General features: G+C 40.9%; 1 protein-coding gene across 2 annotated transcripts in view; it reads right to left on the reverse strand.

Annotated features, from left to right (window-relative positions):
• Nucleotides 1-7,858: 7,858 nt before the first annotated feature.
• Nucleotides 7,859-14,650, reverse strand: part of LOC116884627 (zinc finger protein 474) — a 33,930-nt gene continuing 27,138 nt past the window's right edge. Inside the window, exons 2-4 of one of the 2 annotated variants that reach the window (XM_032885768.1) lie at nucleotides 12,849-12,893; nucleotides 10,956-11,136; nucleotides 7,859-8,022 (exon numbers count right to left, since the gene is read on the reverse strand). In XM_032885768.1, coding sequence (XP_032741659.1) covers nucleotides 7,871-8,022; nucleotides 10,956-11,130 — 327 coding nt within the window. In that variant the 5' untranslated portion in view covers nucleotides 11,131-11,136; nucleotides 12,849-12,893 and the 3' untranslated portion in view covers nucleotides 7,859-7,870. The remainder of the gene's footprint in view (nucleotides 8,023-10,955; nucleotides 11,137-12,848; nucleotides 12,894-14,650) is intronic. The other variant, XM_032885766.1, reaches the window with a different exon arrangement.

Here is a 14,650-nt window from a genome sequence, read left to right on the forward strand (position 1 = left end):
CAGAGGTAAGCCCTTGGGGGTAGCTCATCCCTAGACCCTTTTTTTCTCGCCATTTTCTCTGACTTCTGGGTGGCATGTTGTGGACTACTCTGCTCTATTATGCTTCCCCCTGAAATTCCTGAAACCGTGAGCTGAAATAAATCCTTCCTCCTTTGTTCTCTTGGGGCTATTTGTCATAACAATGAAAAATGTCACTAATACAAAAAAACCCAAAAAACAAAACAACAAAACAAAAAAACAAACAAAAACCTGGCACTAAAGAAGTGGGGTTATTGCTGCAGCCATCTGATAATGTGGCTTAAAGAAGACTTTGAAATTCTATTTAGAGGGGTTGGAGATTTAGCTCAGTGGTAGAGCGCTTGCCTAGCAAGTGTAAGGCCCTGGGTTTGGTCCCCAGCACCAAAAAAAAAAGAAAGAAAGAAAGAAAGAAAGAAAGAAAGAAAGGAAATTCTATTTAGAAATAATTTGGAAGCATTTGAAGAATGAGGATGGAGAAGATTGGGAATTTCGTAAACAGCATAATGGACAATTCTGACGGAGCTTGAAGATCATACTGCTGATAAAAATATGGAGGAAAGACTTCTTGTGATATATGTGATGGTTGATAATGATGATCAATTTAACAAGATTTAAGAAACTCTGTCACCTAAGAGACATACTAATAAAAGAATCTCTTCCTTGGGTGAGCTATTCATTTAGTTTGTTGTTGCCTTGACAAACATCATTACAGAAAGCAACTTGAGTAAGATAGGATGTATTTCTTTGGCTGACAGATCTGTTTCATCCTTGAGAGAAGCTAGAGTGGGAACTCAAACAGGGACAGAGGCAGAACTGTGGACAGCAACAGCTTCCTGGATTGATCTCCATGGCTTACTCAGTTTGCTTTCTTATAACCCAGGACCACTTGTCCAGGGGCAGCACACTCACAGTGGGCTTAGCCCTCGAATATCAATCACTAATTTAGAAAATGCCTCAGAATTTGGTCTGATCGAGGCAGTTCCTCAACTGTGTTTTGTTCTTGCCAGATGACTCTAGTTTGTTTCAAAATGACATAAATTAACCAGCACAGGTTAATTAGGTGTCAACCATAAAAATGATCAGCACTATACCATAGACTTAGCTTCTGGACTATATAAAAAAGGAGAAAGCTAGTTGACTACAGCTACTTACTGTTATTACTGTTTCCTGACTGTGGGAGCAAGGTTACCAGCTTCTTCAAGTTCCTCCTATCATGACTCGCTTGCCATGATGGACTACCCCTCAAACTTCTGTGGCCCAAGAAAAGCCTGTCCTCTCTATTTCCTTTGATTTTGGTGTATTTTATCACAGTAACAGGAAACCTGTAGATAATGCAACTTATATTTTCTCTGTGTCCTGTGACCCTGAGTGAATCCAAATTTAAAAGTAACAAGTTAATTGGGCAGAAGATATTTCAAGAGCGTTTGATGTTAAGCTTAGGAAGTAACACCTCAGTAGTATCAGGAAGTCCCTGAAACTGACCAAATTCACCACATCTTACATGGAATGCTTATTGCTGTGTGCTTTTAAGTTGGTTTGTAGTGGGGATTGGGAGCAAAGAGCAGAGCAAAAACATCTGAATAATATGAAGTGTGGTCAGAAAAAAAAACTTCTCTAAAGTTGTCCAGATGGGTGTGACTATTAAGAAGATTAATACCATTAGAAGGAATAGTCCAGTACAATGGTTCATCTGGTAAAGAAATGTGTCACCAAACCTGATAATCTAGGTACCCCAAGGGCCCCGTGTGGTAGAAGAAGAAAACAAACTCCCAACAAGTTGTCCTAACCTCCACACATGTAACCATGCATGTTGTGTCTGATTGACATGTGGCTTTCTTTCTGCAGTAACATGCACAAACACCTATTTTTTTATTTTTTTCTATCACCCCAGATTAAGAAAAATATCAAATACCAACCTAAGTATGGATACCACTAAAATCCAGCTTGGTGAACCAATGTGTTTTATTGGATTACTTACAGCTGTATGGGTGTGTTACTTCTGCAAGCAGAAATGGCCCCCAAATAACTACATCACCAAAATTCCACTCTAGCATGGGTGGCAGCTCATGAAAACTGGAAACCTGGAGCTCACTGTACAGCCTGCAGGCAGCTCAACAGGCTGAGTGCTCTTTCCAGATACATCAGTTTCTCTGAGCCCTTTCCAGGCAGCTCATCTGATTGCTCTGTCTCTCACCAGATCTTACAGGTTATATATATGCTCAGTGAGCTCCCCCATAAACACACACACACACACACACACACACACACACACACACACACACACACACAGCGGTGGAGGGGGGTAAAAGATGTACTGGGACAATAGAAAAGATGCCTCTAAAACACCTTAGAACACTGGCTAGAAAACACTTGTCACAGGCTTCAAGAATAAAAGTATGAACTCACTTGAAAGATATTTCCCAGAGAAGAAATATCCCTTCACACAGAGCGTGTGTGTGTGTGTGTGTGTGTGTGTGTGTGTGTGTGTGTGTGTGTGTGTGTGTGTGTATGCTTGCGCGTGTGTGGCTGATGGCAGACTATAAGATAATGGTTCTTCACCTGTGCAGAATGCATGAGTTATAGAACCATAGAAGTTTTGACACACATTTCAAAAGAAGGTCTGACCATTTTAGCACTATGCTAGGGGAGCACTCCTGTAGGCAGGCCCCGAGAAGACAATGTATGAAGCCGTGAGGTTGAAATCTAACCTGTAGTGGAGAGCCCAGCTTGCTGGAGATGTCAGCAATGTGGGTTATCCATTAAGGAAAGCCACAGGCAATGAGTGGAGTCAGCCTCATGGAGAAACTATGGGTGCTGAGCAAGCGAAGCCCATCAGACAAGGCTGCACAAGCTCTCTCTGGGTCAACTCATGATACTGCATGCCCCCAGTGCCACACACGCATAGCTAAAGGATTTGTGCCCTGCTTTGGTCCCATCTTCTTTACCATGCCCTCCCTCCTCCCACTTGAAATGGAAATGTTTTCTCTTCTCCAAGGTAGTTTTATTTTGGACTGTTTTATGGGAGCTTTGAGACTCAGAAGTGACTTTGAATCTGGGATTTTGAATAACAGAGGGACCGTTAAGACTGTTCATTATGAGATAATCGTGAGAGCCTTTGGAGACATGAGGGGAAATTGTTACAACTTGAATATGAAGTAGCCCCCACAGCCTGGGATGTTCAGAAGTGTTAGAACACTAGAATGAGGGTCAAGCTGGGGGAGGCCAATCATCAAGGGTGAGCATCTGCTCCTGAACACTTCTTGTCATCTTCTCTACTTCCTAGGTGGAAGGACACAAACTCTGCTCACGCTGCCCTCCGAGCCCTGATGCTTCCCTGAAATTATGAGCCCAAATAAATCCTTCTTAAGTTGTTCTGCTAGATATTTAGTTTACAGGTACACAGAAGTAACTCGTACAGAGGAATATCTGATGCACAGAGTATTTATATTTTGGTCCAACAGAAAGCAGAATCTGGGCAGTTGTGAGGTGTATGGTTAAAGTGGGGACACTGATGAGGACTATGAAGGGGTCACAGAGGGAAGACATTTCAAAGTAGGGAGACAGAAGTTCTGAAGGTCAATTTACTACGTGGTAGCTTATCCATCAACGAATTCACCTCTTCTCTATACTTCAAATTGTTTTGATGGTTCACCCACTGTTTCCTGTTCTGTCTGCCCCAGGAAGTGTTGTTAGTTGTATTTTCATAGATCCAGCAGTGGAATGTCCACTCTGCTCTGTGGCTTTTAGAGCTGTTCCTCTCTGATTAACAGGGGATTCTACCTTATGCCACATGGATGCTATGTGTTACTTTTGTTGCTATAAGACAGCATGGCCAGGGCAACTTAAAAGTTTCTTTAGGCTTACAGTTCTAGATGGCTGAGTGCCATAACAGCTTTAATCACACCTCTAAAGGTCCTTGGCCTTCTGCTGTGGCTTTAAGATGTCCCCAGTAGGTTCATGAGTTTGAACACTTGGTCCCCAGTTGGAGGTACTGTTTGGGTAGATTATGGAACTTGTAGGAGGTAGATCCTTGCTGCCTGTAGTATGTCACTGGGGCAGGCTTTGGGGTTTTATGGCCTGGCTCCCATTTTCCATATTCTCTGTTTCCTATGTACAGACAAAAATGTGGCAGACTGACTAGAGAGCTCCTGCTACCGAGCCATCTTCAATATGATGCACTGTATTCTCTGGAACTCTAAGTCAAAATAAAACTTCTCACCTTTAAGTTACTTCTTGTCAGGGTATTCTATCAAAGCAAGAGAAAAGCAGTTTTAGATACTATGGTATTGACATCCTCGAGGTTTTGCGTAATACACACTCTGCTAACTAAAAGGTATGTCAGCTACTACCCTAGACCAATGGACTCGCTCAGTGAGAATCAGCGATAGAACCTGGCTTTATGACACCTGGGTCGGTTATCATTTTATCACTTTCCAGTTGTCATTACCATTTTAATTCAACATTGTGCTTTCATAACTAGGAATGAAAAGCATTTCCAGAGAGACACAGGGGACTCATGCAGCACCTGTCTCTGATGTCTTCATCTTCCTTTATGTCCCAGATGATAACAGTGGGATTAAAACCATTCAAATGAAGCCTTAATGTGATTGCAGAACCAAGTCTACCTGGATGTAGATAAGGAGAGATTTAATTCTACTTTGGTGTTTGAGGGTATCTAGTTGAGTATCTTTCTAACACAATTAAAAAAAAAAATAGCCCAGTACACTCCTGTATCACTTTTCCCTAAATTCCAGTCAAGTTGGCCTCTGCTAGAAGCCCGACTGCTTTTCATTTGTGATATTTCTTCCAAGTTCAGGGAAAACTTTACTTTTCATCTTTGATAAGAAGAAAGGGTGGGGCCGACTGTTTGTACGGGCTAGATAGCGAATCTTTCTGAAAGGCGAGTGATAAGGAAAAGTGGCCTGCTGCCAGATGAGGGGAAGGACCTCTCAGAGTAGCGGAAGGAAAGGGCTGAGCTTCCTGCCTTGACACGATACGGGATTCAAGCCATTCTAATTGGTGTTAGATGCAAGTAAAAGAAAAAAAGAAGAAGAAGAAATTAATACCAGAAGGAGACAAGAACAGAAAGTCCAAGGCCTGCTTTCAGGAAGCAGAAGAGATTGGATTTCTGATCTCTCTTCCTTGCTCCAGAGAAACTCAGATAGCAGCTTTTTTTGCTACAAAGAAACCCATGTTCCTCAAACTAAAGCTATTCAACAGAGAGTCACTTTGAAACATCATCTGGAAATACTTGTTACAAAAATACTATGATGTAGCTGCCTGGAGAGCCCCCATAATGGATAGAAAATGTTTAAGTGCTTATACATAGTAGCGATGCCGGTACTTCAACCCCCTTGCCATTCATTGTCTTTTGGCATGACATAATTTGTCGCTTTCATGTAGATTCAATATGTAAAGGAACATCTCCATAGCCTCCCAGAGGATAATTCAGATAAGTATGTGCTCCAGCAGGTAATGGGAAGAAGGCATTGCATTAGTGTTGGTGTTATTAATGCCATCAAAGGGCACACCAATAGCTACTTGGGTTAATGGAAAGTTCTACGTAGCTTTGTCTACTATGTTTTATCATGTAGGAGATTACTATGGACGCTATAAGGTTCAACTCCATGAGTTGTGGAGGTGCCAAACATTATTCACTGATTTTCTTTGGAGAACTGCATAGATCTTCAACAGATGTGAACTGGCTGGGGCGAAGGCACAGTTGGCAAAGAGCTGGTGAGCTCATGCCTACACAAGGCAAGGTTTGGATAACTTGCCTTCATAATGGACCAGAACTCGAGGGTGATGTCATTACAACTGAGCTGTCTTTCTTCGTGTTTAATTCCATGGAACATTTGAGGACCAGCTGAACTGAAACCCCATGTGGAATCCCCATGGTAAATTCCTTGATCGATTTTCAAACCCGTTCAGTTCTCTTAGGACCCGATAATCCCTGGAAGAGCCCCTCATTTTCAAACACTTCAGGAACTTGGAGGTTTCTTTCATATAGGTGAAGCTGCTGTTATTGGGCTGTGCCCACGAATCTCCTTGTGATGCTTAGCTACAACTGCTTTCAAAGCCGAGACCAGAATGTGTGCTCTAACTCTCCCTCTCCCCCCCCCCACTTATCAGCAAAACAATAAAATATCTTTCAAAACCTGTTAAGATGGCTTACTTCCAAATTTTGTGCTCACCTCAGCCCAAGATAAATCTAGAGGATCAGGAGAATGACAAGGGTGGCAGGATTCTTGCTGCCTTAGTTACTAGATATTGTGGGAGAAATGTCATCGTTGTCGGATAATCGTATCAAGGCTGATGTCTGTCATAAACAGCAACAGATTCTAGCTAGCCTGAAAACTCAGCTAGTACTGTTTGTTTCTTTATTTGGTTGTTTACCTCAATCTTTGTGTGACCCTGAGTTAGCTGTTTAGCCTAGGTATGGGTTCTCTCACTTGCAAAGTAAGCATAACTTCCATCTATTTATGGGGCTGATACAAGATGTACATACATTGCTGTATACAAAACCCTTAGCTCAATTCCTGGACACCCCCTGCTACACAGCATCATTTAAGTTAGAAAGCTGAAAGAAGGGAGCCAGCATTAAATGGAGCCATTAATTGCCAAGTCGTTCACAGCATTCTTGTTTCAGAGCATCTCCAGGCTTAAAAAAAGCATCTCTTGGTTCCTTCTGGCAAATGGAAAAGAAAACAGAGTGATTGGCACAATTATCCTAACCCAAGCCCAGATAATAAGTAGAATGTAGGACCAAAATATAAGGTTGAATGAATTCGCCTGTGATTTATAACTGGCTGCACTTTGTAAGCTGGTAGAAGCAAGAACTTCGGGAACCCAGTGGATCTTCATGGTCTTGGAATTGAGCCCAATCGTGAACAAAGATCTCAAGTAGAATGCTGGGAGTCTAGTCAAAGCCAATGCTGCCCAGGAGAGCAGAGTTTCCTGGGCAGAGCACCTTTCTGGCCCCAGGCCTCCTTCCAGGAGAGCCGTTCCTGGATTAAAACACATTCAAAGTCTTAAAAATACAAAGCTCTTTCACAACCCACTTGTGGTGCATGGGCCTGGGCGGGGAGGCACAGAACTTCCTGGCAGGCTTTAGAAAAAAACAAAAAAACAATGAAGAATCTATAAAACCCAAATAGGGCATAAAGAACCCTTGCTAGATGCTAGACCGCTACAGGAGGAAAGAGCTATCCTCCACCCATTTTGATGAATTGTTTTATAGTGGTCTCCTGACATGTGAGGCTGCTGCTATTGGTCAGGCAATATCTCTTGTGAGGCAGCAATTCTTACTGTTAGAAACCGCGCTAAACACAGTTTTAACACAATTAACATCTTTCAGCCCTTTTAAGTTAATCTATCCTGTCAGATGATTCTACAAGGAAAGGAAACTTCTCAGTCAGTGTAAAAGCATCCATGGGTCAGAAAGCAAAGGATTAGGAGAGAAGGAAGTCTGTGCTGCCTACAACCTAGAATTGCCTCAAATCGCCTTTTTAAGCCTCTGTTTTCCAGGCACAGGCCTCACTCTGAGGTACAAAACCTTGTTGAGGAAACCAGAATGAGAGAAATCTGGCAACAATTGCCTGAGAAATGTCCTTTGGATAAAACTTCCAACTCTGATAAGAAGCAGCCTGCTAGTAATTCTTCCCGACACAAAGTGTGACAAGGTCCCCTAATAGCTGGAAATAACCTGGCCACCTCCACACAGAGCTGGTCCCTCCAGGCTTAGCCAGAGCTCCTTCAACTCCAGTTCTCCTGGCTTCCTCTCCCCGCCATCTCTTCGCCCTCATTTTGGAAGGCATTCACTCCTACAACTCTCGATGCTGAGGAAAGGGCTTTACTTGGAGGCTTTGGGTTTACAAGATCGCTGGTGAACAATTAGTCTGTCTGGCAGGAAGGTACGCCCACAAAGGTTGCAGGGAACCAATTGGCTCTGGGCACTTGTCCAAGCGGCTTCATTTAAGGCGTCGAGATCGTAGAATCCTTTGGCTGCAAAGAGGAAGAAAAGAGGGAGGGGAAATACTATATATATGAAAAGGAAAATAAAATGGTAAAATGGGTTAGTTTACAATCTCGGAAACCATATTCTACTGTTTATAGAAAACAGTCACAGGGAATACCTTTTGACTGGCGTTTTCAAGCAAATCATGTGACTTCGCCAGAACTTAATAAATAAATAGTAAATAGTGATGAGCATTCTTTCAGCTATGAACTGGAGGCTTTTTGTGTTTTGAATATTAAAAAGGGAAATGTAGTTTCTTGTTATGATATGCATTCTTCACTAATTATTAACATCTTTGCTTACACATTGTTATCTTGCAAATATAACTTTTGGCTCCTTTCTGTTGGTTATAAATACAAAACTTACAACGGGAAAAGAACTTGTGTTTGTATTTTCCTTCTACACAATAGTTCCCTGGAATGTTTTCAGAGACCCAAACTGACAACTGAGAGTGAATTTAAAACGAATTATACTCTAAAAAAATATCATCTTTTCATGGCCATAACCACAGATGTTCTTTAACTAATTAAAGTGAAGAATGCAAAGAAAAGAAACTGAGGGGAAGAAGTACCCTTAATCAAACAAAAAGAGCTGAGAAATGTGTAATCTTCTTTGGCGGCACACGGGAGAGAAAGCATATGGCTTTATTTAGAGGAACAATGTGGGGTTTAACTTTAATAAGCCTTATTTAAATAGAATGACTTTAGTACATTAAACTGACTATGTCCCAAAATCTCTGAAACTAGGTCCCTCAAATGTGGCCAGGCACTCAAAATGGATCTGTTTTTATCATTGGCCAGTGTATGTTACTCCATTAAACATTAGACTACGTCCATGATTTCTATCTTAATGGTTCACACAACCATAACAATCCTTTAAATTCTGAGCATGCCTGCTTTTAATGGAGATTTCAACCCCATGCAGCCTGGTATTTCTCCTTTAGATAAAGCAAGTATCACTATTATATAAATCACAAATGTGTGTTGAAAGATTTGCTTTTCTTTGTGTGTGTGTGTGTGTGTGTGTGTGTGTGTGTGTGTGTGTGTGTACATGAATACATATGCCTTGGGGGCCAGAGATATTGGATGTGTCGTAGCTGGAGTTACAGGCAATTGTGAGCTGCCAGATATGGGTGCAAGGAAATGAATTCAGGTCCCTCCCCTGGAGGAGCAATCTATGTACTAAATGGCTGAGCCATCTCTCCAGCACATGAATGTGCATTTTGAGTGCTTTGAAAACTCTGTAGAGATAAGAGTAGCATTGACTTTTTCATTGCAACGTTTCTGTATAGACCTTTGACTGTGGGTCCAGGAAAAGAAGCATTGCACTGAGTGTGGGGGAAGAAATGCCAATTTTATTTACGTAGAGGAGAAAGGCACTTTCAGAGATAAAAGTAGCATGAAGCCAAGAGGAAAAGTGCAAGTAAGTGAAATGACAGGATCTAGCCATTTGCTCTGCTAACAATGGCAAACACTCACTTCCCACACTCCCCAGGGATTGCCCATGATCATTCCCACTTTTTCTAGCCATATGGTGATAAAGATCAAGCAGAATAAGGGAAACAGAGAATTAGGGAAGATTATTTTGTGTGCCACATCAGAAGTGCTGGGTAGGCTCTCCAGAGTCAAATGCTATGATTTCAATGAGTGGAGAGTTCAGTTTTATTTTATTTTATTTTATTTTATTTTATGTGTATGGGTGCTTTGCTGCATATGTGTATGTGTACCACATGTGTGCATTATGCCAGAGGAGGTCTGAAGAGTGTGCTGGATCTCTAAGAACTAGAGTTATGGATGGTTGTGAGCTGCCATGTGTATGCTGGGAACAGAACTCTGGTCCTCCGCCAAGAGCAGTTCAGTGTTCTTTAGCTCTGAGTCATCTCTCCAGCCCCAGTATATTCTTTCTGAATTTCCTTTTCAGCCTTTAAGTCCCTTCTTGCCAAGGACTGTAAATAGCTGGGTTTCAATAGTATCTAGAACTGAAAGCGGCCTAGATGTCACTCCATGGGTTACCATCTCTTCCCAGATCACACTAGCCAATGAGAAACAGCCTGTGCAGTAGCTATGACGACGCAGGAAAAGAACACTGAAAGATACTTCTCTTAAAATATGCCATAAAGAATGAGGAAATCAAATGAAAAAAAAACATCAATGATAGAACTATGATCATTGAGACTGAGTTGGAATGGCAATTATATAAATATATGTCTACCAATATGATTTGACATGTATTTTTCTTTTCTTAACTGTTCATACTCTGAGGAAACACAGCACTCTGCAAACCCTCAAATGAGAAAGTACAGCTCCTCTTTCACTTGGGGTGAATAGCACCTTATAATACTGGTTGCAAAAATGAAATAAATAAAATTAAAAATAAAAATCTGAACATTCCATCCAGATGTCTAGCTTTCTGGTTTCCTTTGCATTCACTCAAACATATAACTCTCTCAGGCTAACTTTCTTGATGGCAACAGCAGCTGGATGGGGGCATCTCCCCTCTTTGTTCAGACAAGAAACACTTTTTTCAATTTTGTAACCTGACTAGTTAACCTGGTAGGCATCTTGAGTTTGGTACTCAAGACACATTTATTTATAAATGAAACAAGTCTGTGAATATTCTCTAAAGTCTTTAAAGCTTTATGTTTTTAAAAGAGTATCATGCATGACAATATACAAACGTCATTAGGAAAAAATGGTAAATTCTCATGGGTCCCTTTCACTAGGTGTTGCCAGAACATAACATCTCTATCTGTCAGCATCTGGAGACACCACTGGACAGACATTCCAGAATGTCTTTTAAAAATCAAATTTGACTTCATTCAAGACAGTGAGTGCTGCTGATTCCAGATGTTTGTTGAACTGTAAGAAAAAAAAAATCTCTGAACTCATTCTTTTCCCCAACCCCTCCTGTAAGAACTTACCGGCAATGGTTCTGATTTCTGGTTTCCTGGGTTCTGGTCTCCTTAGCTCTTTAGGTAACAAATTGTTCTCATTATGCCACTTTTTCAGACATTGTGGCTCATGGATGCTAATAGATTTGGTCCCATATTCACGGCCACAGATGTAACAAACAACTGTTGGTGGACGCCTTATCATCGTTGGCTGAAAATAATATAACTCATTAGATAAAGTATGGAAAAGTTACACTAAAATCAAGTAATATGGAAAGTCAACATTGTTAATTCCAATTATCAGAGCAAAGGAGATAGCTTAGTGATTAAGAGAACTGCTCTTGCAGAGGACCTAAATTCAGTTCCCAGAAGTCACACTTGCCTATAACTCCTTCTAAATTTCAAAGGCATGTGCAGGCAAACACCTGTGTGTGTGCATGCACACACACACACACACACACACACACACACACACAGAGGTGGGAGAGAGAGGGGAGGGAGGAGAGAGGGAGAGAAGGAGAAGGAGGAAGAAGAAGAAGAAAGAAGGAAGAGGAGGAGGAGGAGGAGGAGGAGGAGGAGGGGAAAACTCCAACCATTTTGGTGAATGTAACTTCTTTGGCGGTTAAGAGATCAAACTATGCTGTTACATGAGTGGATATGACCTTGGAGGGGAATAAAGTATTATTATCTAGATTGCATTCTCATTGTTTATAAGATTGATTGATCTTCTAATCCTTATGTCTGAGTGTAGTGCTGGGCAACACAATAGGAAGGGAGGCTAGAATTCTCCTCTCAGTAACATCAAGCTCTAATGCGCCAATATGTCTGGAATGAAGGTGCCATCGGAAAGCAGGAAACAGGCCTTTGCACACTCTCTCCTCAGCTTCTTTCTACTGCAAGTACCTGCACCTACTTTATGAGTCTGGAGTATTATCCACCACAGGCAAGACCAGCAATCAAGTTGGTAGATGAATACCCAGCATCCTGTCTGTGATCTTCATTGCCAATAGACTGGATTTAGAGGTCTGGTTTCTGGTTTTTGAGGGAACTTCCAAAGAGGTATGACTGATGTGGGAAGGCACCCTATAGTAAATAGTATTTGGAATCCCATATGACAGCATAATGAGCCTCCAGTTGGGACATGAGAGTAGAAGGGCTTTCCACGTAGCCTGACGAACCTGAGTTAGACCCCTGGGACCCATGCAAGGAGAGAATAAACTCCTGTAAGTTGTCTTCTGACCTTCATGTGCACATTGTGGCATTCCGTGAGCATGTGAACACACACACACTCCAATAAATAAATAACTAAACAAACAAACACATTTCTAGATGATGGAACATAGAGCTGCAGGGACTTGTGTTTCCTGTGATTATTTTAGTGTTGCATTGGCCCGACCTTTGCTTGCGATTTCTGTTTCTTCCTTTTGGATAGGAATGTGTGTTCTGCCAATGTATAGTAGAAATGTGTGTCTGTTTTATTTTATGAGGACTCATGATTAAGGGATCGTCTTTAGTCTCTGATGGACTTTGCCTTTGGCCTTTGGACAGCATCAAGACTGCTATGATTATGAACTCTCCGTTATAGGAAAAGGAGGAGCCTTTGAGACTGGGCATGGAAGGGCATAGCTTAAAAGTAGCAGTGTCAAGGTGACATAGGATATGGTGCTCAGTCCTCCTTGTCAACTCATTCAGACACCCCTGAGTGTATCCTTGAAGAAGTTTCCAGTTGCTGCTGTGGTAAATGTACCCTCAAGTTACAGCCAAATCAACTCTCCATTAAACTGCTTCTTGTCAGGTATTTGATCACAACAGCAATAAGAGTAGCTCATGTAGATGAGAGTTGGTGGATAAATAAATCACTAAGGCTGTAGCATACAGGTTTTCAGAAGTCTCTAATAAAATTGTTCCATATATGTTACATACTATATAAGCTTACTTCTTTCCCACATACCTCTTCCCATGGAATCTCTGCAGAAAGAAAAGTGGAGGCCACAAAATAACGACCTCATATTTTTTTTAATAGTAAGAGAAAACAAAATTAACCTACTATAAAACAATGACAATTCAGAATTTTAGTCTAGTAAAATTAGTCTTCAAAACAAGATTAAATAAAGATATTTTTGGCCAGAAGAACAGTTAAAGGATCCATTATTGATAGACTTATTGAACCAAAATTTTTAAGAGAAGTTTTAAATTACAAAAGGAAATATCAACAAATAGTCTTGTTCTGTAAGAAGCAATGGGGGAATAATATAAAACACAAATAGGTCAGTCAATAAAATATGTTTTGAAGTATTCATAGTTTCACCATACAGAATACTCTTATTCTTTTAATCTATGTCTCTTAGTTAATGAACTTTTTAAGGTGAAAATATCTAAGACAGAGTTTGTATTGTATCTGTACAAACCAAGTGATAGTCGTTAATAATGCAGTGTGGAGCAAAAAACAAAATAGATAAATATTAATTTGCTTATATTTTCTTGAAATAATTTTAAAATATGAATATTGTAAGCCAGAGGCATTTATTTTAACTTGTATAGTAACCACTAGTGCATGCAGATGTGCTAAGGAGACACGAAAGTTGACAGGTGAGATGGAGAACCAAACATCAAATATGATACATTAACTGAGCCACAAAGAAGGAAAGGTAATAAAAGAGAAACACCAACCCACTCAAACATGGTGATTGAGAGGATTAATAAAGGAAGACAGCTAGAAATAAAGCCAAATGTGTTGATAACTGGCCAGGGGCAGTATTGCTGTCACTGCCTACACTGATGCCTCTTCAGTATTCCTCAAACAACCCTGCTTTTTAAAACAATAATTACAGTAAATACAAATAGTCTAAGCAACAACTAAAGACATGCTGCTGGGCTCATACCCAATCTTAGGAAATGTGAGGAGGTTGAGTAGGAACATTGTCATGAGTTCAAGGCCAGCCCAAGCTACATAATGTGTTCTAGTCCAGCCTGTGCTAAAGAGGTAGACTCAGTCTCAAAAAGCCAGAAGAATTCAAATTAAAAGTAGTAAGAGTTATAGAGAACATATTTTCCACACTAAGAAAGGACAATATCCAACTTTGTTTTTATTACACTTTTATGAACACAACCATACAAATAGACTTCAAGTAAAAGGATGGGAAAAATATTCCATGTGACCAGTTAGCGAACAGAAAAGCTGCCATGTCTTATGTTCCGTGTAGGCAGCTTGAGGCAGATAGGTAAGAGGCTGCACGGACATGGGGAGCCATGAGACCCAAGCTGAGATAGGGATTTTACTGTGATAGGAGACAGTAAGTAAGCCATAACTGTATGTCAGGGGTGTTAGCCTGGTGGTGTGTGACTAGCAGGTCAACATGACTGTGACATCCAATAAATGGCTGTTCTGTAGACAAGGGCAGAACGGAACTAGATGCGGAAATACTTTATTCAGGAAGATAACAGGACCAGAATGGGAGAAATGAAGAAACGTAAACTGAAGGGAGAGGAAAAGATGGTGTTCTGGAGACTCAGGGAGACTGACATAGTCCTAGAATTTAGCCTCATTAAGCCTAGCCAAACCAGGAGACAGGCCTGTCATTCGATGTAAATGGTTTTTAGAACTATTCATTCAGAAAAGGCTATTTTAAATAGCAAAATGCCAGATAAAGGGATTAGAGCATGGGGACGTAATACAGGTAGCATGCCCATAATAAGAATATTGAAGCCACAGCTCCCTGCTCCCA

Source organism: Rattus rattus, chromosome 15, assembly GCF_011064425.1.
Source record: "Rattus rattus isolate New Zealand chromosome 15, Rrattus_CSIRO_v1, whole genome shotgun sequence".
Classification (NCBI taxonomy): Eukaryota; Metazoa; Chordata; class Mammalia; order Rodentia; family Muridae; genus Rattus; species Rattus rattus.